Source organism: Podarcis bocagei, assembly GCF_964188305.1.
Source record: "Podarcis bocagei genome assembly, chromosome: 7".
In the NCBI taxonomy this organism is placed as follows: Eukaryota; Metazoa; Chordata; class Lepidosauria; order Squamata; family Lacertidae; genus Podarcis; species Podarcis bocagei.
In genome coordinates this window covers 9,084,713-9,105,836 of record NC_138132.1, presented here as the reverse complement: position 1 = coordinate 9,105,836, position 21,124 = coordinate 9,084,713, and the positions used below count along the sequence as shown (strand labels likewise).

General features: G+C 46.9%; 1 protein-coding gene across 2 annotated transcripts in view; it reads right to left on the bottom strand.

Moving 5' to 3' along the window:
* Nucleotides 1–21,124, bottom strand: part of LOC308590580 (uncharacterized protein) — a gene marked incomplete at its 3' end in the record, with an annotated part of 68,419 nt that overhangs the window by 17,285 nt on the left and 30,010 nt on the right. Inside the window, exon 5 of one of the 2 annotated variants that reach the window (XM_081200755.1) lies at nt 16,527–16,619. In XM_081200755.1, coding sequence (XP_081056881.1) covers nt 16,527–16,619 — 93 coding nt within the window. Of the gene's footprint in view, nt 1–16,526; nt 16,620–17,722; nt 17,996–21,124 lie in introns of those variants that run through there. The other variant, XR_014009797.1, reaches the window with a different exon arrangement.

Genomic DNA, 21,124 nt, shown 5'->3' with positions numbered 1-21,124 from the left:
TATATACGGTATTTTGTGTTTCATTTTGTATTTTTATGTTGTGTACTGCCCTGTCATCTTGATATATACAACGGTATACACATTTAATAAATAATAGTAATAATAATAATGGAGTACTTCTCCTCCATGTTTCTTCCACTGTAAGCCACACGGGAAATCCATACATTGTGGGGAGGGATATAAAATATAGGAAATTTGTTAAAAAGGGGAAAGAGTTACATAGCCAACTCACTGCAACACTCCACCTTTACAACATCTGTGCTACTAACTCTCAAACTTTGGGATTGTTGAAATATATACAACAAAAAATTAATCAATTTGAGTCATACTAGACCCCAACGTTTTAACTAATGTGGACTAAATTTGCTACTGGGGCCCCTCCAGGACTGAAGGCCCTGAAGCTTCATTAGTTCTACAGTAGATCCACCTCTGCGTGTGGTTTCAAGAGTTTGAGAGGGCGCCTTTTTGTGTCTACACAGAGCCCTTGTAACTGAACTCCTGCCTGAGGGGTGATCTTGCTGCATATCATATTGAAATCTTTTTCTTTTAAAAAAAATTTTTTTATTCAAAATTAAAACAAGACATATTATCCCAAAACATATCAACCTTGTTTAACCCCCCATTTCCCCTCCCCAACTTCCCTCCGTTCCAGTCTTCTCTGAGAATGCTGTTTTCTGCATGTTACAAAGTTGTACAGATCCTCAAACTATTTAGCTGATTATTATCAATAAAAAAGTTTGTGAATGTTTATTCAAAACCTGCCAAGGAGTCCAGTTCGCTTTGTTGCGTCTTCAGATACTTTGTAAAGGGTTCCCATTCATCCTTAAAGTCACAGTTATCCTTGTCCCGTAGCTTATATGTCAGTTTTGCCAGTTCTGCATAGTCCGCCAATTTTTCTTGCCATGATTCTTTAGTTGGGATTTCTTCCGTCTTCCATCCTAGTGCTACCAGAACTCTCGCGACCGTTGTCGCATACATGAAGATGTTTTTCAGCTTTTTTGGCAGGTCTTTCCCTACAATCCCCAACAAAAATGCCTCGGGTTTTTTAACAAATGTTAAATGGAACATTTTCTTCAATTCATTGTATATCATTTCCCAAATTTTTTTAATAACATTACAATCCCACCACATATGATAAAATGTCCCTTCCTTTTCCTTACACTTCCAGCATATATTTGAACTAGTTTTGTACATTTTCCCTAACTGCACTGGTGTTGTGTACCATCCAGTGGCGTAGCGTGGGTTGTCAGCACCCGGGGCAAGGCAAGTAATTTGCGCCCCCTAACCCATGGATTTGCGCCCCCTAATCCTAACCCCCAGATGTTGCGCCTGGTGTGGCCGGCCCCCCCTGCACCCCCCACGCTACGCCACTGGTACTATCTGTACATCATCTTCATGTAATTCTCCTTCAATAGGAAACAATCTGTAAATTTTAAATCAGTTTTTCATAATCTTCCCCCATCTTCCATCATAATGTTGTGACCTACATCTTGTGATCTTATTGAAATCTTTCTGTACATACTGTTGATCCCAGCTTCAGTGTGTTCCCAAGCTGAAGAGAGGGTGGCACCTGAAGGAGGACATGGGTGAAACTGAAAGTGACCGAAGCACATGAGAATGCAAAATGTGTTGTTTACTGTTTACGTGGTGCAGAGAGGTTAAGACTGGTGTCTTTGTTAGGAATATTAGGCTCACTGACAGCATGTATGTGTTGCCACCCAAAATAATGTTCTTCCAAACTGGTAAGGATTGTTTATGTAGTTGCAGTTTTTCATATGTAAGATTTCACGAGAAACGCCCACTCATACGCCTGGAGGAAAATTGCCATAGGAAGAACTCCCATCTCCTTAGAGTCAGTTGCCTGTTCCTTTGTAATCCTGCTGTTTTATCAGCTGCCTTCATCCAATAAATATACATATCAGAACTTCCTTCTGGGAAGGGCTGCGGGAATGTTGCACAACAATCAGCCGAATAAAATCGTAAAACAGCATAGCCAGAAAGGATACGAAGACTACCTAATGTTTTGCTGCCTGGCATGATTCATTTCTGAGCACAATTCTAAGTGTTGGTGCTGACCTTTAAAGCCCTAAACGGCGCTCTATGTGGGGCTACCTTTGAAGATGACCCAGAAACTGCAACTAATCCAGAATGCAGCAGCTAGATTAGTGACTGGGAGCGGCCGCCGAGACCACATAACACCATTCCTAAAAGACCTACATTGGCTCCCAGTACGTTTCCGAGCACAATTCAAAGTGTTGGTGCTGACCTTTAAAGCCCGAAATGGCCTCAGTCCAGTATATCTGAAGGAGCGTCTCCACCCCCAACGTTCTGCCCAGAAACTGAGATCCAGCACCGAGGGCCTTCTGGCAGTTCCCTCACTGCAAGAAGCCAAGTTACAGGAAACCAGGCAGAGGGCCTTCTCGGTAGTGGCGCCCTCCCTGTGGAACGCCCTCCCACCAGATGTCAAAGAGAAAAACAACTACCAGACTTTTAGAAGACATCTGAAGACAGCCCTGTTTAGGGAAGCTTTTAATGTTTAATAGACTATTGTATTTTAATAATAATAATAATAATAATAATAATAATAATAAATTTTATTTATATCCCGCCCTCCCCAGCCGAAGCCGGGCTCAGGGCGGCTAACAACAATAAAACAGTACAAAAGTACAACATAAACAACATTCTAAAATCATTCATTATAAAAAATAATTAATTCAAGCCACTAGCAACCATTGGGCCAGAGCTCTGCGAAGATTGCCGAGGGAGGGAGTCAGGCTGTGCCCTGGCCAAAGGCCTGGTGGAACAGCTCTGTCTTGCAGGCCCTGCGGAAGGATGTCAAGTCCCGCAGGGCCCTGGTCTCTTGTGACAGAGTGTTCCACCAGATCGGAGCCACAGCCGAAAAAGCCCTGGCTCTAGTTGAGGCCAGCCTAACTTCTCTGTGGCCTGGGACCTTCAAGATGTTTTTATTTGAAGACCGTAGGTTTCTCTGTGGGACATACCAGGAGAGGCGGTCCCGTAGGTACGAGAGTCCTAGGCCATATAGGGCTTTAAAGGTTAAAACCAGCACCTTAAACCTGATCCTGTACTCCACCGGGAGCCAGTGCAGCTGGTATAGCACCGGGTGAATGTGATCTCGCAGCGAAGACCTCGTAAGGAGTCTTGCTGCAGCATTCTGCACCCGCTGGAGTTTCTGGGTCAGTCTCAAGGGCAGCCCCACGTAGAGCGAGTTACAATAATCCAGTCTGGAGGTGACCATCGCGTGGATCACAGTGGCTAGGTCAGGGCGAGAGAGGTAAGGAGCCAACTGCTTAGCTTGGCGGAGATGGAAAAATGCCGCCTTTGTTATAGCTGCAATCTGCGCCTCCATGGAAAGGGAGGTGTCGAAGATTACACCCAAACTCTTAACGGACGGTGCTGGCACTAATTGCGCCCCCGCAAGAGATGGGAGTTGCCCCCCCAATCCCATATCGCCCCGTCCCAGCCACAGGACCTCTGTCTTCGAAGGATTTAGCTTCAACCGGCTCCCACGTAACCATCCAGCCACAGCTTCCAAACATCTGGTCAGTGTGTCTGGGGCCGAGTCAGGATGGCCATCCATCAACAGATAGAGTTGGGTGTCATCGGCATACTGATGACAACCCAGCCCAAAACTCCGAACAAGCTGGGCGAGGGGGCGCATAAAGATGTTGAAAAGCATCGGGGAGAGTATCGCACCCTGAGGTACTCCACACACCAAGGAGTGGCGCGATGACAATTCCCCCCCAAGCGCCACCCTCTGTCCCCGACCAGAGAGAAACGAGCGCAGCCATTGAAGGGCTGTGCCCTGGATCCCCACGTCGGCAAGGCGGTGGTCCAGAAGTTCGTGATCGACCATGTCGAAAGCTGCTGATAGATCTAGAAGAATCAGCAGCCCCGACCCGCCTCGATCCAGCTGTCTACGAAGGTCATCTGTTAGAGCGACCAGAGCCGTCTCGGTCCCATGACCAGCGCGGAAGCCGGACTGGAATGGATCCAGAGCCGATGTTTCATCCAGAAACCCACCAAGCTGTTCAGCAACCGCTCTCTCAATCACCTTACCCAGGAACGGAAGATTCGAAACCGGGCGGTAATTGGATAGATCTAAAGGATCTAATGATGTTTTCTTTAAGAGCGGGCGCACCACTGCCTCCTTCAGTTCCCCTGGGAATGTCCCCGTGCCAAGGGACAAATTGATGATATCCCCCAGGAGGGCCCGCACCTCGTCTGGACACGCTCTAATCAGCCAAGACGGGCACGGGTCGAGAGGACAGGTGGTGGGCTTTCCAGCTCGGAGGAGTCTGTCCACATCGGCTAGGGATATCTGGTCGAAGTGGTCCAATACTGGACCCGAGGACAGTCGAGGGGCCTCCAGTTCCTTTATTGTATCCAAATTGGCAGGGAGGTCATGGCGGAGCGACAAGACCTTCTCCGCAAAAAAGCTCGCAAATGCCTCACAGCCGTGTGTCAATTTGTTATTTAAATTTGGCTGTCCCTCAAGGGACGTTAAAGACCTGATTATACTAAATAATTGCGCTGGGCGAGAGCTAGCGGATGCAATGGAGGCCGAGAAGTATGACTTCTTAGCAGCCTTCACCGCCATCTCGTAGGTTTTCATAAAAGCCCTATAAGATGTTCTTGAGGCTCCGTCACGGGCACCCCGCCATACTCGCTCTAGCCGTCTGAGGTTGTCCCATTAAACTTTAATTAGTTTAATGCTTATCAAATGTCCAGTGCGCTTCCGATGCAACAATGTCCCATTACAGCAGAGCTTTTCGCACAGCGGCTCAAGAAGGGCTGGAGAGTCAGCATCTTTTCAATAAAGGAATCTTGGAGCAAGCGGTTTGGAACTCAAATAAAAGGTTTATTTACACAAACAAAAAAACCCTGGTGAAGAATCACACATTACAGCAAATACGCCCCCAAAAGAAAAGGAAGGGGGAAGAGGGGGCAAACACACTAGTGAGTTGACTATTTATACAAACTCACATTCTTGGAAGCCTAACTACCTCCAGCTGCTCAGTGATTAGAGTGTCTTGATTAGAGCTTCTTAACACTTTAATACCAACACCCCCTCTCACTCGTAACACTGAGCTGTACCAACCTTAATTCAAATTTAAACCTGAACAGAAACATTTATGAGATTGCGGACTCAAAGCTTTTGTAAAACCGTCTGCGAGATTTTCCTGGCTTGGACAATACTTTAGTTCAATTAAACCTTGTTTTACACTTTGGCATACATTTTGATAACGGATGTCCAAATGTTTTGTGTGTGCCTTGAATTGACCTGATTTAGCTAGTTTAATACAAGGTTGATTGTCTTCCCACACTCTGATAGGTAGGGAACATTCTCCAAACAATTCTTGTACCAGTTGCTTGTAAAATTCCAGTTCTCTACATACATCTGATAATGCATTGAACTCCGATTCAGTTGAACTTAAAGCTATAAGTGATTGTTTTCTTGATCTCCAACCAATTAGTGCATTTCCAAATTTTATCGCCATTCCTGACACTGATTTTCTATCTGGTCCAGCATCAGCCCAACTGCTGTCAGCCCAACATTCAAGTTGTGTGCTGCCCTCTGCTGATAGTTTTAAGCGAAACCTTTTGGTAGTTTGGAGATACCTTAAAACTCTTTTTACTCCTTGCCAAGCATGCATTGATGGTTTTTCAGCTTGTCTACACAGCATGTTGACAGCATATGTTATATCGGGCCGAGTCCACTGTGCAATGTGGAGTAGACTGCCTATCGCTGACTGATAAACCCCGGGATTACAGAACTCTGCCTGTTGCTCAGTTTGAGCATCCTTTGTGTAACTTAACTCCATTGGGGTTTTAACACCAGCACAGTTGTCCATTTTAAACCTTTCCAGCAACTGCTGGATCTTAGCTTCTTGGCTGAGCCAATAGTTCCCATCTTCATCTTGCTGAATTTTAACTCCTAGATAAACAGATACATTGCCTAGTGATTTTATCTGAAACCTTTCTCCAAGCTTTGTGGCAAATTGTTGTGCAAGTTTATCGTCCTTTCCACTGTATAATAAATCGTCAACAAATATCAAGACTGCTTCTTGTTCACATCCCGAGCCTTTTAGATAAAGACACGCATCTGCTGCGCTCTTTCTGAACCCCATGCTCTCTAGAGCATCGTTTAAGCAGGAATTCCAATTACGGGCGGACTGTTTCAACCCATAAATGGATTTGTGTAGGCGCCAGACCTGGTTTGGCTTATCTCCTTCAAAACCTGGTGGTGGCGTCATATAGACTTCCTCCTGTAAGTCTGCATTTAAATAAGCCACATTGACATCAAAATGAAACAGCTTATTTCCCTTCTTAGCTGAAGAGGCTAAAAGCATTCTTAATGACTCCGATCTTGAAGTAGGGGCATAGATTTGAGAATAGTGAACTCCTTTGCGCTGCGAAAACCCTTTTGCAACTAGTCGGGCTTTATATTGCAACTCCTCAGTAGTTGTGGGCTTTAAACGATATACCCATCGACAACCTACAGCTTGTTGCCCTTCTGGAAGCTCTGTACTTGTAAACACACCGAGAGACTTCATTGAAGCCATCTCTTTTTCCATTGCTTCCTGCCACTTTGCGGCTTCTGAGCTTGGAAGCTGTTGTACCTCTACATAGCTATCTGGCTCACACTGTGCCATATTTACGTATACACTTGTCACCTTAAAACGCTCTGGCGGCTTGCCCTTTGTGGCACGTTTTGACCTGCGCAATTGCTCCTCTTGTGCCCCCTCTGACCGTTGGCTGTCAGAATCTGTCTCAGACTTTATGTCTAGACGCGCCTCTAGGGATAAAGACCTCCGTTTAGATACCTCCCTTGGGCTTGGTGTTGCAGGCGACCTGCTTTGCTTTTGCTGTCTGCTAGGCCTAATGACTGGCGATGTTGGAACACTTTTAGATTCTGGCTTTTCTACCTTAGGAGAAGAACCTTGTGCCTGGTCAGAATCTGCATCTGAACCATTTGCACCATCCCCTTCTGGCTCATCACCCTCTGGACTTTCATTCTCAGCATAAATGCCTAAATCATCTCTCAAAATGTCAGGGTTAGCATGTAAGTGAGTCCATCCGGATTGCTCACAAAATTCAGCGCTCCTACTGAGGACCACTCTTGTAGTATCCCCATCTGGGTTCACGAACCTCCAAGATTTGGCATGTGGTTCGTACCCACAAAAGATGAGTTTCCTAGCCCTTGGACCTCCCTTTTTCCTTAACGCTTTTGGGATAAGTACATAGGCTTGAGATCCAAACACCCGAAAGTAATTAACTTTGGGCTTCTTCCCATATAAAGCAAAATATGGCGTAGTATCAATTACCGAATTATATACTCGGTTCAGAACATGAGTAGCCGTCTGCCAGGCTTCCGCCCAGTAACTTTGAGGAAGTTTAGCATCAAACAACATAGAGTTTGCCAACTCTTGCAGAACCCTGTTTTTACGTTCGGCCACGCCTCCTTCTTGGGGGGAATAAGGTGTAGACAGACGATGCTTAATTCCCTTTTTCTTAAAGAAATTCTGCAACACAGACCCGGTAAATTCTGACCCTCTGTCTGTTTGAAAAGCAAGTACTCTAGTACCGAATTCAAGTTCTACTGCATGAACCCAATTTTTAACTGTTTCTGCAGTATCTGCTTTTGTTTTGAGAGGAAAAAACCATGTAACCTTTGTTTTGTCATCTGAGAGACACAGTGCATACCTCGAACCTCCCATGCTAGCAACAGGCATTGGGCCACATAGGTCCATATGCAGAAGTTGGAATACTTTGTCAGATTTCCTATTTGAACTGGGATAGCTGCATCTATGAACCTTCGCCCTTTTGCATGCAGTACAATCCAAATACTTAGTACATTTGTTCAATTTGCACCCTTCTGATAATTCAGGTTGTCTTTTAACATACTGAAAATTAATATGTCCCAAACGGCGATGCCATAAATGAACACAAGAATTATGGGTAGGCGAGTTCACACAACCAGCATGAACCTGTTCAACTTCATCTGGACTTGTCTCAAAATAATATAACCCATTTCTGCATTCCACCTGCAAAAGAGATACGTTATTCTTTGAAATAGTGCAAACCCCATTTTCAAACACAGTTTTAAACCCATTTCTATCAAGTTCTGACACAGACAAAATACACCCCTTCATTCCCTTAGCACGTAGGCATCAATTTCTGTTTGCAAACACTTCAAAAACACTGTGCCTACAGTCTCTAAGGAACGTTTAGTTGAATCTGCCATTGTCACAACTTTAAGGGTTTGCAGATGTCTGCAATTCTGCAAACGGACACTAGATGGCGCCACCAGGTGATGAGATGCACCACTGTCGATCAACCAGCGTAGATTGCTGCCTTGGCCACGCCCTTGCATCAACACCATTGCTGAAGCCATGTGCTGTGTGCTGTGGGAGTAGCCACGACCTCCTCCTCTTCTTCGACGTCCCCTGGAACTCCTTGTCTGGTAATTAGGGGCAATGGCCTTGGTGCTATCTTGACCAGGTTCACGTGTACAATTCCTGATTAAATGGGAAGAGGAACCACAGCGAAAACAGTGTCTAGCTGCGAAAGCATTTACTGTGTTCTCAAACTCAGCATCCCCACTCTTAGGCACAGCATAACTCCCCTTTGAAGACAAACCTCTTTCTCTTTGCCTTTTATCCTGTTCATCAGCAAGTCGAGAAGAAATGTATTCAAGGGTTAATTCAGTTGAAGGCATAGCTTCCAAAGTTAAAGCTAGAGTCTCATAGCTTTTATCAAGAGAAGACAACAATATGTATGACTGCTGCTCCATAGAGAAAGGAATGCCCAGCTGTCTTAGTTGATTAAAGGCAGACACCATTTTGGCAATATGTTCTTTCACACACGCTCCCGGTTGGAGACGTAAATCAAACAAACATCTTGTAGCATGGATCTTGGCCCCCGCAGTGTTTCTGGAATTTAACCGCTGCAGAACCGTCCAGACCTCATGCGTGTTCTTTAACTCAGAAACATAAGGCATTTGCTCTGGTCCCACTGCCAAAACTAGTAGACCTTGGGCCCATAACCTGTCGCGTTTCTGAGAAACTGCCGCTGCTGCTTTGTCTTCTGCAGACGCGTCTGCAGATGCCTGTAAAGGCGGTGCTTCAGTACAACTCCACAACTCTTTTGCTTGCAACCAAACCCTTACTCTAGCCTTCCAATCTTGCCAATTTTTCCCATTGAGTCGCGTAAAGGGGACAGTAAAACTTTCCTGGGACTCTGCCATCCTCCCTGGGGCTTAGGAACGATACTCACACACCTGTAGACCGTCTCCCAGCTGCTGAGGTGGCTCCTTGAGGAATAAGACGTCTTCCAGCGAGTACAAACTGCACAGTGCCTCTTTAAAACTTTTCCTAGGCACGTTGCAGGACTCAAGCTGCTTTGAAGGCTTTCGTTGTCGGCAACCGCTTCTGTCTTTGCTCCAGTCCTTGCATAAATCACTCTGAACTGCACTCCTTATCTCCTTCTTGACGTACAAACAGCCATAACCTGTCCCATTAAACTTTAATTAGTTTAATGCTTATCAAATGTCCAGTGCGCTTCCGATGCAACAATGTCCCATTACAGCAGAGCTTTTCGCACAGCGGCTCAAGAAGGGCTGGAGAGTCAGCATCTTTTCAATAAAGGAATCTTGGAGCAAGCGGTTTGGAACTCAAATAAAAGGTTTATTTACACAAACAAAAAAACCCTGGTGAAGAATCACACATTACAGCAAATACGCCCCCAAAAGAAAAGGAAGGGGGAAGAGGGGGCAAACACACTAGTGAGTTGACTATTTATACAAACTCACATTCTTGGAAGCCTAACTACCTCCAGCTGCTCAGTGATTAGAGTGTCTTGATTAGAGCTTCTTAACCCTTTAATACCAACAGAGGTCCCGCTTCATTTTCCGGAGCTCCTCGGTAAACCAGGGAGCCCGGTTTCTGCGGGGTCGCAGAGGGCGCTTAGGTGCGATCTCATCGATGGCTGCCAGGAGCTGGGCATTCCAGCCCTCAACAAGCTCAGTCAATGAGTCGCCAGGGGGAGCAAGGTCCCGCAAGGCTTGGCGGAATCTCTCAGGGTCCATCAGCCTCTGCGGGCGAGCCCAAATTGGCTCGCCACCTAAGCAGGGTGGGGGTGGAAAGTCAATCCTGGCTTTCAGAGCGTAGTGATCAGACCATGGCACCTTCGTCGAAGGAGACATGATCACATCTATACCGACGCCAAAGATCAAATCCAGCGTGTGGCCTGCTTGATGTGTGGGGCCCGAAACAAACTGGGAGAGCCCTAGTGTCGCCATGGAAGACACCAGGTCCAGAGCCTGTGAGGAGGGAGTGGCATCAGCATGGATGTTGAAGTCCCCCAATACCAATAGGTTAGGGAACTCCAAGGCCCAGCCGGCCACCGCCTCCAGCAGGCCTGACAGGGTGGCTGCTGGTGCGCTAGGTGGCCGGTACACCAGCCAGACAGCCAAGCTCTCCTCGGAGCCCCACACTAGGCCAACACATTCGATGCCGGGGATCGATGGCGATGGTAGAGCCCTGAAAGGACAATCTTCCTGGATTAATAATGCCACCCCTCCCCCCCGGCCCACAGTCCGCGACTGGTGGAGGACAGAGAAACCCGGGGGCGCCATCTCTCGTAAGGTAACTGTTGCCCCTTCGCGCACCCAGGTCTCCGTCACACAAGCCAGGTCGACCCCCTGCGAGATAAAGAAATCTCGCAGGGTGGCGGTTTTATTGCCTATAGACCTGGCATTGCACAGCACCAGTGACGGAGGTGAGTAATCCTTGCTCACCCTACCCTCGTCCCTCGGGATGGGGCGCAGATTGGAAAGGGTACGAGCGTATCCATATCTCGATCCCCTTCGCCTATAATATTCTGTTGGAAGCCGAACAGAGTGGCTGGGGAAACCCAGCTGGATGAGCAGGGTATAAATATATTATTAATTATTCTTATTCTTATTCTTATTCTTTGGCTGTGCCCCACCTAAGCATCTCTAAAATCCTGATTCCCACCCCACCCCCGTATATAATTTAGGAAGCCTAAAAGGCCATTAGCTGTTAATAACTCATTCTCGAATCACACCCCCCCAAAGCAAATTGCTCCGCTGTGGGGTGTGTGCCCCACGTTGGGAACCACGGGTCTATATGAAAGCACTAGTTGCATAAGCCAAATATAGCAGCCACAAATGCTTCCATTTCCTTATGCCTTCTGGGATTATTAGAAAAATTTGAACTTTTAATTGCAGTAGTCCAAGCGGGAGATAACTAGAGCATGCACCACTCTGGCGAGACAGTCTGCGGGCAGGACACTTCAAAACAATAACTGCCTACTTTGCATCTTCCTGCCTATTACACACGCCCTGAGCTTCTTGAAATAGCCCCAATGAAGTACCAGCTATTTGGCTCACTAACAGCATTTACACCTTGCAAAGAAGGCAGGGCTTTTCCTTAGAAGCAAGGCGGAATTGGTTAGGTATGTGCCAACTTTTCAGATGTAAGATTTCCTGATAAAAGCCTACTCCTCTCCCCGAAGGATTATGCCTGAGCAGGTGTACCTAATATACAGGGCATATACAGTCCCTGGCTGCCAAGATCGCTTTCTCAAATGCCGTGCAATAGCATGTTCCTGAATTTGTGTTGTTGGCATCCGACAGTCTTGAGAGACAATGGAGTGTGCCTCTGTGGGTGAAGCAGAGGCAGGTTTGGGGCCACGTGACCCGTTTTGTCACACAGGGGGCGTGGAGCCTTGGAGTCTCTGCAAGGGGCACTGCAACTATGATGTAGAATGAAAGGAGAAAGGTGGGGGTTGTTGTTGTTTAGTCATTTAGTCGTGTCCGACTCTTCGTGACCCCATGGACCAGAGCATGCCAGGCACTCCTGTCCTCCACTGCCTCCCGCAGTTTGGCCCAACTCATGCTGGTAGCTTCAAGAACACTGTCCAACCATCTCGTCCTCTGTCGTCCCCTTCTCCTTGTGCCCTCCATCTTTCCCCACATCAGGATCTTTTCCAGGGAGTCTTCTCTTCTCATGAGGTGGCCAAAGTATTGGAGCCTCAGCTTCAGGATCTGTCCTTCCAGTGAGCACTCAGGGCTGATTTCCTTCGGAATGGATCGGTTTGATCTTCTTGCAGTCCATGGGACTCTCAAGAGTCTCCTCCAGCACCAGAATTCAAAAGCATCAATTCTTTGGCGATCAGCCTTCTTAAGCCTACATAATTTTGGCATCACATAGGGTCCCCTGAAATTTGATACCACAAATTTCTTCACCACTGGTGAAGTCAAACTCCTGCGCTAGCAGCACTGAAGTGACCTCCCTGGGGCACAAGTCTGGGCAGTGTGGATGGAGCTCCTGGGCAGGGCCGTGGTGCAAAGCTCCCTCCGACGAGCCCCCATCCCATTTCCCAGAGTTTTTAAAAGAGGACGGCGCTGCCGGCGGGGCTGGAGGAGGCGGGCAGCGGCTGGAGGGCGGCTCCTCCGGCGGGGAAGAGGCAGAGGCTGGACGAGGCGCCTTCCGGTTCAGCTGGCCGCTTCGTGCTGCAGTGGCCACAGCAGACGGAGGCTCCGGGCGCGGTGCCGCTTCGGCACCGCATGGTGGAGGCGGGTGAGGGCGGCAAGCTGATGCTGGGAGGTGCCGCGTCCAGCCTCCGTCTCTTCCCTGGCGCCCTCCAGAACTTGGCACCCTGGCGCCCCACGCCACTAGCCTCTATGGGTAAGAAGGCCCTGGTCCTAGGCTGCCCAGACAACAAGACTCCCCTCTCAGTCTCACTGATGGGGTCCAAAGGAAAGCAGAGCAAGGTGTTTTGCACCAGATGGGTTGCAGGAGAGAAGCATTTTAAAGAAAAGGACACATTCTACTCATGTAAAAACATCAGGCAGGCCCCACAAACAACCCAGAGATGCATTTTAAAGAAAAGGACACATTCTACTTGTTAAGTTGTGGGTGAACATATCAGATGACACAGCAATTCTTCAAACAGCTCTTGTTTATTCATAGGCCAGAATAGAACTGAACTGAAGGGTTCGGCCAGCCTGCTTATATAGAGCTCCACTACAATGCAACAGTAACCATTTTCTGTAACTAGCCAATCACGGAACGTCACTTTCGATCCCTTATTTGCAAATGTGGACCTGAGTGAAAACTATCTACAGTATCCCCCTGCTGGCCCAGGGTGAGAACTTCAGTACATAACACTACTCAGGCAAAAACACCAGGCAGGCCCCACAAATAACCCAGAGATGCATTTTAAAGAAAAGGACACATTCTACACCATCCACAGGGGTGTGGCGTGTGCTCTGGGTGTGTGACACGCCGCCTGTGGGGGTGTGGTGCCTGGTGCGCGGGGGGGGGCACAGCGCATGTCCGGGGGGGCTGCCACGATGGCACCCTACTGGAATAGTGGTGCCGGGGGCAGTCCGCTTCCTCCGCCAGTGCCCGCTGTAAGTGATGCCCCCCCCCGTGGTGTGGCACCCAGTGTCCCCCCGTCAGCTATGCCTTTGCTCTTGATTGATTCCAGCAATACAGTTTGTTGCTGTTAGGCATTCATTTTGGGCTGATTGCTTCTCTTAATTAACCTGACAGTTAAAAATGCCACAGACTCACATAGCCCATCGCCGTTTTCTCACCCCACCCCCGTCAGCGATGACACCCAGGGCGACCCGCACCCCCCCTTCCTACGCCACTGTAGCCACCTTCCCTTCGTTGGAGAAGAGACCTGGAGGAAGACCTCCCAAGACTATCACGGGATGTGGACAGTTAGTTGGGAGAAGACATTCCTAGAAGTACTCCGGTGAGGTAGAGATTTAAAGGTAAACACCAGCTCTGACCTGAACAGGCTACAAGGAGTGCAGTTCTTAAATGCCAGGGCAATTGTTTCTCTGTGCACAGTGCCAGTTAGTAGCAATCTTCTTTTCACCTTCATTTTCATGTATTTCCAAAAATATAATGTAGTTCCAAAAATACATTATGGAAACTTGCATTCCCATACACCACAACTTGTAACAGTAAGCATTTGTAAAATGTGTTCTTATTGAGTGGGCGACGAGCTCTTCATAAACTTTCGGAACTGGTCTTTGGTTTTCTGGAGAATTTGTAAATGAAATAAAGGTCCGCCATTCTCCTGCAAAGGTATCTTTGTACTTTGCTCCTCTTGCCAGGTATTCAAGTTCACACCATCTAAGTCCTTCCAGAACGTGATTATAACCACACGTGTTGCCACTGAGAGAAATGCCATTTGTGATTTATCCATCAAGTCCTGATTCTCATTTAAATACAGATTTGATCATGCAACCTCTGGAGACTTCGTGATATGCTGTTGAGTAATTTTTCTTATCTCATTAAACACTTGCTCCCCAAAATTTTCCACCACAAGTGCCTATAGCTGCCTCTGTTCCCACACCCCTGCCAGCACCTGGATGAAGTATGTTTATGCATATGTGAAAGTTTAACTGGGGTTACCATTTCTGCATTCTCTTCAACATTGATTCCTTAATGCGGTCTGAGATGCTGTTATAGGGAAACTTGCCCCACAGCTTACTCCAAGATCTGTTCTCTCTTTGGTGAAAGTAATCCGAACTTCCTAACATTATGATGCAAAGCCATTGCTCAGATTGTATCATGATTAGCCACACCCCATATGGTATATATTCTGCAACCACCTGAGTCAAAATTTGGTATCTGGTGCTATAGCTGCTCTGCTTAGATATATCTTTCACTAGAAGGCTCCAGACAGGTTCAGTCCATGCTCACACTCACTTTTTTACCAGGTAAGTAGTGGTTAACTTACGCAAGTTTATTGAGAAGTCCTGCAGAGTCCACTAGGATTTTCTTCTTAGGATTGCAACCCAAATCATTTAGGAACTCCTCCCACCTCAAAGCAACACAGATTCTACACTTTGAAGAAACACATGCTTCACTTTGTGTGATGGAAATAAAATAAGATTGTATATATTTACCATATTTTTCGCACCATAGGACGCACCGGACAATAGGACGCACTTTGTTTTAGAGGGGGGAGAACAAGAAAAAAAATTCTCCCCCTCTCTGCCCAGCGCCCCTTCAGTGAAGCGGCAGGAGGCGCTGCACAGAGAGGGGGAGAACTTTCCCCCTCTTGTTTTCCCGCTCTAAAACAAGGTGCCCTTTAAGGTGCGTTCAGGCGGCTACCTTGGAAGCCTGGAGAGTGAGAGGGGTCGGTGTGCACTGACCCCTCTCGCTCTCCAGGCTTCAGGTTCCTTTCGACCTGCTCTTTGGGGCTGGCGGGGGGAAGCCCACCACCAGCCCCAAAGAGCAGGTCAGGGAGCAGCGGAAAGGCGCAGTGGAGAGGCTCCTGCCATAGCCGCGCGTCACCTCTCCAGCCAGGAGAGGATCGCGGGGGGCTGCTATAGCCCCGCGCGCGCTCTCCCGGCTGGAGAGGTGACACGCGCCTGTGGCAGGAGCCTCTAAAGCCGCGCGTCACCTCTCCAGCCGCGCGTCACCTCTCCAGCCGAGAGAGGGTCGCGGGGGGCTGCTTTAGCCCCGCGAGTGCTCTCCCGGCTGGAGAGGTGATGCGGGGCTGTAGAGGCTCCTGCCATAGCCGCGCGTCACCTCTCCAGCCGGGAGAGGGTTGCGGGGCTATGGCGTCTTCGCTCCATAGGACGCACACACACTTCCCCTTCATTTTTGAAGGGGAAAAAGTGCGTCCTATAGAGCGAAAAATACGGTACTTTGCACCAGTTGGTTCCAAGTTCCAGTTCTCAAGCGATGTTTGGGTTTTACTCAGCATTTATTTGTGAACAGGTGCAGGAGACAGAGCACAACAGAGAGGGGAAGAGAAAGTGCTTGGAGAGTTGGACTCTCTCAGTGCCCAGTGGGACATGCCAACACCACTTTCCTTAGAAGAACTTCTGTGCTGTCTGGCTATAAAAAGACCACCCCCCCAAAAAAAATAGTCCCGCCCCCCACAAGGTCTGAGAGACAGTGGGCTGGCCCCCTGCTGAAAAAGTTTGCTGACCCCTTCAATAGAGCCAGAGTGGAAGAGAGAGCTATGTTTGTCAGCTCTGATTATAAGTTAAAGTTACTTATATGATGCTGAGCCTGTGCTGAATTGCACAAGACATTGCTTGGATATTTGGGATGTATCTTTGATGCTTTTGTTATGGTTTTGAAGAAAGTTCTGCAAATAAAATTTTGAATGATCACTTATGGGTCTGGACAGTGCTTCCTTCCAAAAGGAACAGTTTTCATGCTCTCAGCAAATGTGGTTAATGAATAAAGCATCATGCTTAATGATATCACCAGGGCCCACCCATGTGCTGGATTCCCCCCCCCTCACTGCATTATCCCCAGATCAGGAAGAGCTGAATTAAACAGAGAGATTGTGTAGGCTGTCATTTGAATGAAGACAACACATACATACAGGATGGGCCAAACCCACTGTAAACTGCTGTGTCCACCGTCCCAGCCATCGCTCTGACCTACTGCAGATTCTGCCTGCTGTTGCTGCTCCAGCTGCTTAAGAAAACTTACCCTTGCCCTCCAAGTAGCTCTTGTCTCCTTAGCAGCCAGAGTTGAAGATCCTGGAGTGTGGCAGCTGCTTTGTTGCTTCTTCCCCAGCTGTCACTTGAAATAAGGAAGGAACTGTGATTTGTGGGCTATTGTCTGTGGCACTGTAGCACCCTGCTTGTGGTTAACGCTTAGCTGGAATGAAATATTCAACGCAGCAATAGAGAAATTAAAATAATCATTTATTTGTCAGACAAATAAATGAGAGACACAGTGGTATATGGTTACCAAAGCTCTGCCCTTCCAGCCCTGATGGCCAGCACTTATATTTCCTCAGCCCAGCCCCCTTGCTCCTCCTTTGGCTGCCTCTGTCCAATCAGCCTGGTTGAAATTCCTATTGGCTGTTTGCTAGAACCAATCATAAAAGATACACCCATTTCCTATTACCTTTTATAGGAGACAAAGAGCTATATTTCCTTCTATCTATAAATGGCAAACAAGTAGGCATATATCTTACATTTACCTCGACCAGGCACCTTAATTAACAGATTATCTTTGCCCTATTGCCCTATTGCCCTATTCACTCCAGAACAGATGGCTAAAGCAGATGGTGCATGGTCTTTAATTTTTATCTTAAAGAGATCTTGGGTTCACCTTCTCACACACCATCTTTGAAATAAGAATCTAACATAAGAATCTAACATTTCTTACTTTCTAAATCCTTTGCATAATTACATTTAAGCCAATATATTTCATACATAACATAGATAGATTTTTAGGAAAGGCCTTTTCAAAGAGAAGGAATTTAATAAAAACAGTAGTTTCCAGAAGCAACTTCAGAGAGAAGCCTCTTCGGTTTTCCCAGCCAGCTGCTGTTCCCATTAGCTCTTGCCCTTTTTAACCTAATGAAAATATGACTCGAGTCTTCTGTTAAACAATAAAACTTACTATTTACCAACTCTTAATTGTGTTTTTGCAGCTTGATTGTATTCTGTAATTTGTATGGTCAGTGTGACCTTTTGCTCCTAGCCTGTAATTTCCTTTTACAACCCTGAGGCACTTGCTTAAACAGGGGCCCTTAAACAGGAAGATAAACAGCTGCCAGCACCCAGGCAGCTGCTTTATGCCTGGCATGAGAGAGTGAGAGATACAAACATTTACAAATATATTTTTTAAGCTCATTTTAAAAATGCAGGTCTTCATCAGATGCCTCAGCACAGCAATGAGATAACACCTGGTGACTATTCTCACCTCATTGGCCCTAATCAGACAGTGCTATTGGCCAAACAAACAACAGGAATTGTCTCCTGAGCATGACTTCCCAAGGCAAAAGAGGCTGGGCCAACTGGATGTGCTGTTGCGGCACTTAAAAGGTAGCAGAGTTCATGCTGAATAATAAAGACATGCTTCCTTCCAATAATCTCAAGGTTGCCAGGAACAGTATTCTTCAGTCACCGAATGCCTGGGTAAACAGGAATATTTTCAAATTCTTCCTGAAAGGTAATAATGATTGAGTCAGGCTAGGGAAGGCATTCCACTGAAAAGGCCCTGTCATGGATCAGCAACAGCCAGGTGGCCCATGGCAGTGACAACAAGAAGGGCAGACCCACATAGAGTACACAACAGTAGCAATAATAATAATAATAATAATAATAATAATAATAATAATAATAATAATAATTTATACCCTGCCCATCTGGCTGGGTTTCCCCAGTCACTCTGGGTGGCTTCCAACTGAATATTAAAAACAATCCAGCACCAGACATTAAAAACTTCCCTAAACAGGGCCGCCTTCATTTGTCTTTTAAAAGTAAAATAGTTGTTTATTGCCTTGACATCTGGTGGGAGGGTGTTCCACAGGGCGGGCGCCACTACCGAGAAGGCCCTCTGCCTGGTTCCCTGTAACCTCCCTTCTCGCAGCGAGGGAACCGCCAGAAGGCCCTCAGTGCTGGACCTCAGTGCCTGGGCTGAATGATGGGGGTGGAGACCCCCATCCAAGCAGTCCAAGCAGGAGGCCACTACAGTGTGGACAACTGAGGCCAGACTCTCCCAGGCCAGGAATGGCTATAGCCGGTGAACCAGGCTTAGCTGGGCACAAGCATTCCTAGCCACAGAAGCTACCTGGAACTCCAGTGACAAATTGGAATCCAGGAGAACTGTCCAACTACAAACCTGGTCCTTCAAGGAAGTGCAATCCCTCTCAGAACAGGATGTATACTGAATTCACAGACATGTGAACCACCCACCCACAGCACTTGCACCTTATCAAATTTACTGGCCCCCATTCAGTGCATCCAGACACCTGTCCAACATCTTCATGGTCTCTCCTGAGTCTGATGGAATGGATAGTACTGAGTATCATCAGCATACTGATGACATCACCCTCCAAATCCCCAGATGAGAGCTCCCAACACTCTCATATAGATGTTAAATAGCAAAGGAGACAGAATGGACTCTTGCAGGACCCCACAGCCCCAAAATCATGGAGCCAAGCAGCAATATCCTAGTAGTATTTTCTAGTAGTGACCCTGCAGGTAGGAGTAGAAGCACTGTTGTAGAGTGCCCCCACCTTTGGCAGGTAGGAGTAGAAGCACTGTTGTAGAGTGCCCCCACCTTTGAATTGCTCCAGAAGAACACTATGGTCAACAGTGTCAGAAGCCACTGAGACAGCAAGAAGAACCAACAGGGTTGCAATTCCCCTTAATCTTGAAAGGTCATCAATCAGGCTGACCAAGGCTGTTTTGAAACCAGAAATGGGTCTGAAACCAAACTGGAATGGATCCAGATAATCACCTTCCTCCAGAAAGAGATGCAGCTGGCTGGCCACCACCTTGCCAAGGATAGAAGAGAGAACGGACTGACGTTTTCCCAAACCTCTGGATCCCTTTAGGAGGGGGGGGACGGACACCACTGCTTGTTTCAAAGCAGTGGGCAGAACTCTCTCCTGTAGTGAGGAACTGAGCACTGCCTGGACCCATCCAATCAATCCCCTCCTCCTAGTTTTTATAGCCATGATGGACAGGGATCTAGAGGGCACATTGCTGAACTTCACCACCATAAGCATCCTATCCATATCTTTGGATTGCACTACCTGAAATGGATTCCACAAGCTATAATTCACTGATGCTCCAAAGACTTTCTTTTATATATATATATATATATATATAAAGGTAAAGGTACCCCTGCCCGTATGGGCCAGTTGTGTCCGACTCTAGGGTTGTGCGCCCATCTCACTTAAGAGGCCGGGGGCCAGCGCTGTCCGGAGACACTTCTGGGTCACGTGGTCAGCGTGACAAAGCTGCTCTGGCGAGCCAGCACCAGCACAGCACACGGAAACGCTGTTTACCTTCCTGCTATAAAGCGGTACCTATTTATCTACTTGCACTTAGGGGTGCTTTCGAACTGCTAGGTGGGCAAGAGCTGGGACCGAAAGACGGGAGCTCACCCCGCTGCGGGGATTTGAACCGCCGACCATGCGATCGGCAAGCCCTAGGCGCTGAGGTTTTACCCACAGCGCCACCCGCGTCCTATATATATATAATTTTTTAATTAATTTTAACATATAAATTATAAAGTAAACCACAAAACTTATCACATATACAATCTTTTTAGACTTCCATCAGCACCTCTGATGATCCACCGTTTTAACCACTTCTTATGCATTTCTTAACTTTATATTGCCTTTAAATCTTTTAACAAATCATCCTTCCTCTTATACATTTTTGCAATACTTCCAATAATACTCCTCACAAAACTTCTTGCAAACCTACAAACGTCGTCTGGTCTTCACAAATACTTTTCAAATAATTTACTCCAGTATTCCGTGAATTTCTGGTCCCGCCGGTTTCGAATCCTTCCTGTTAATTTATCTAGTTCTGCATAGTCCATTAACTTCATCCTCCATTCTTCAATCGTCGGTAATTCTTCTTGCTTCCATTTTTGGGCCAGTAATATTCTTGCTGCTGTTATTGCATATTAAAAAAGCTTACATTCCTTTCTATTTATATCACTCCCAACAATGCCCAGTAGATGCTCCAGAGACTTTCAATAAACCTGAAACAATTGCAGCATCAGGTTCAGCATGGGTTCAGGTGATTCTGTCCTTAAAAGTGAGTCACAGCAGGATATTGACTGGTCCGTTGTCAATGATACCACACGGGTCTGCCGCAGATGGTTTCCCACTCTAAGCAATTCTGCTGGGTGATTCATATTCCTTCCCTCTCTCTCTCTCTCTCTCTCTCTCTCTCTCTCTCTGCTTTAGAGTTCATTCTTGCACCAAGTCTTTCGAGGGATATTTGACTCACTCACATCCTTCATACAATGAAGCCAACAAAACATGTCTTTTCCTTAGAAGCAATGCAGAACTGTTTAGGTAAGTGCCAGCTTTTTAGCTGTAAGATTTCATGAGAAATCCTTGTTCCTTTCAGTAGGAGCAAGAAAATCATGTACCTGTTTCAAGTGAATCCAAGTGAATGGAGAATCTCCTAATGCAGAGTGAAATTCTTGTTCAGTTGCAGGTCCATCATTAACAAAAGAAGTTAATGTAATAATAATAGCAGCAGCGTAAACCAGATACCAAAAGGAGTCCAAACATTTAGGTATACTGTATACTGAAAAGGGGT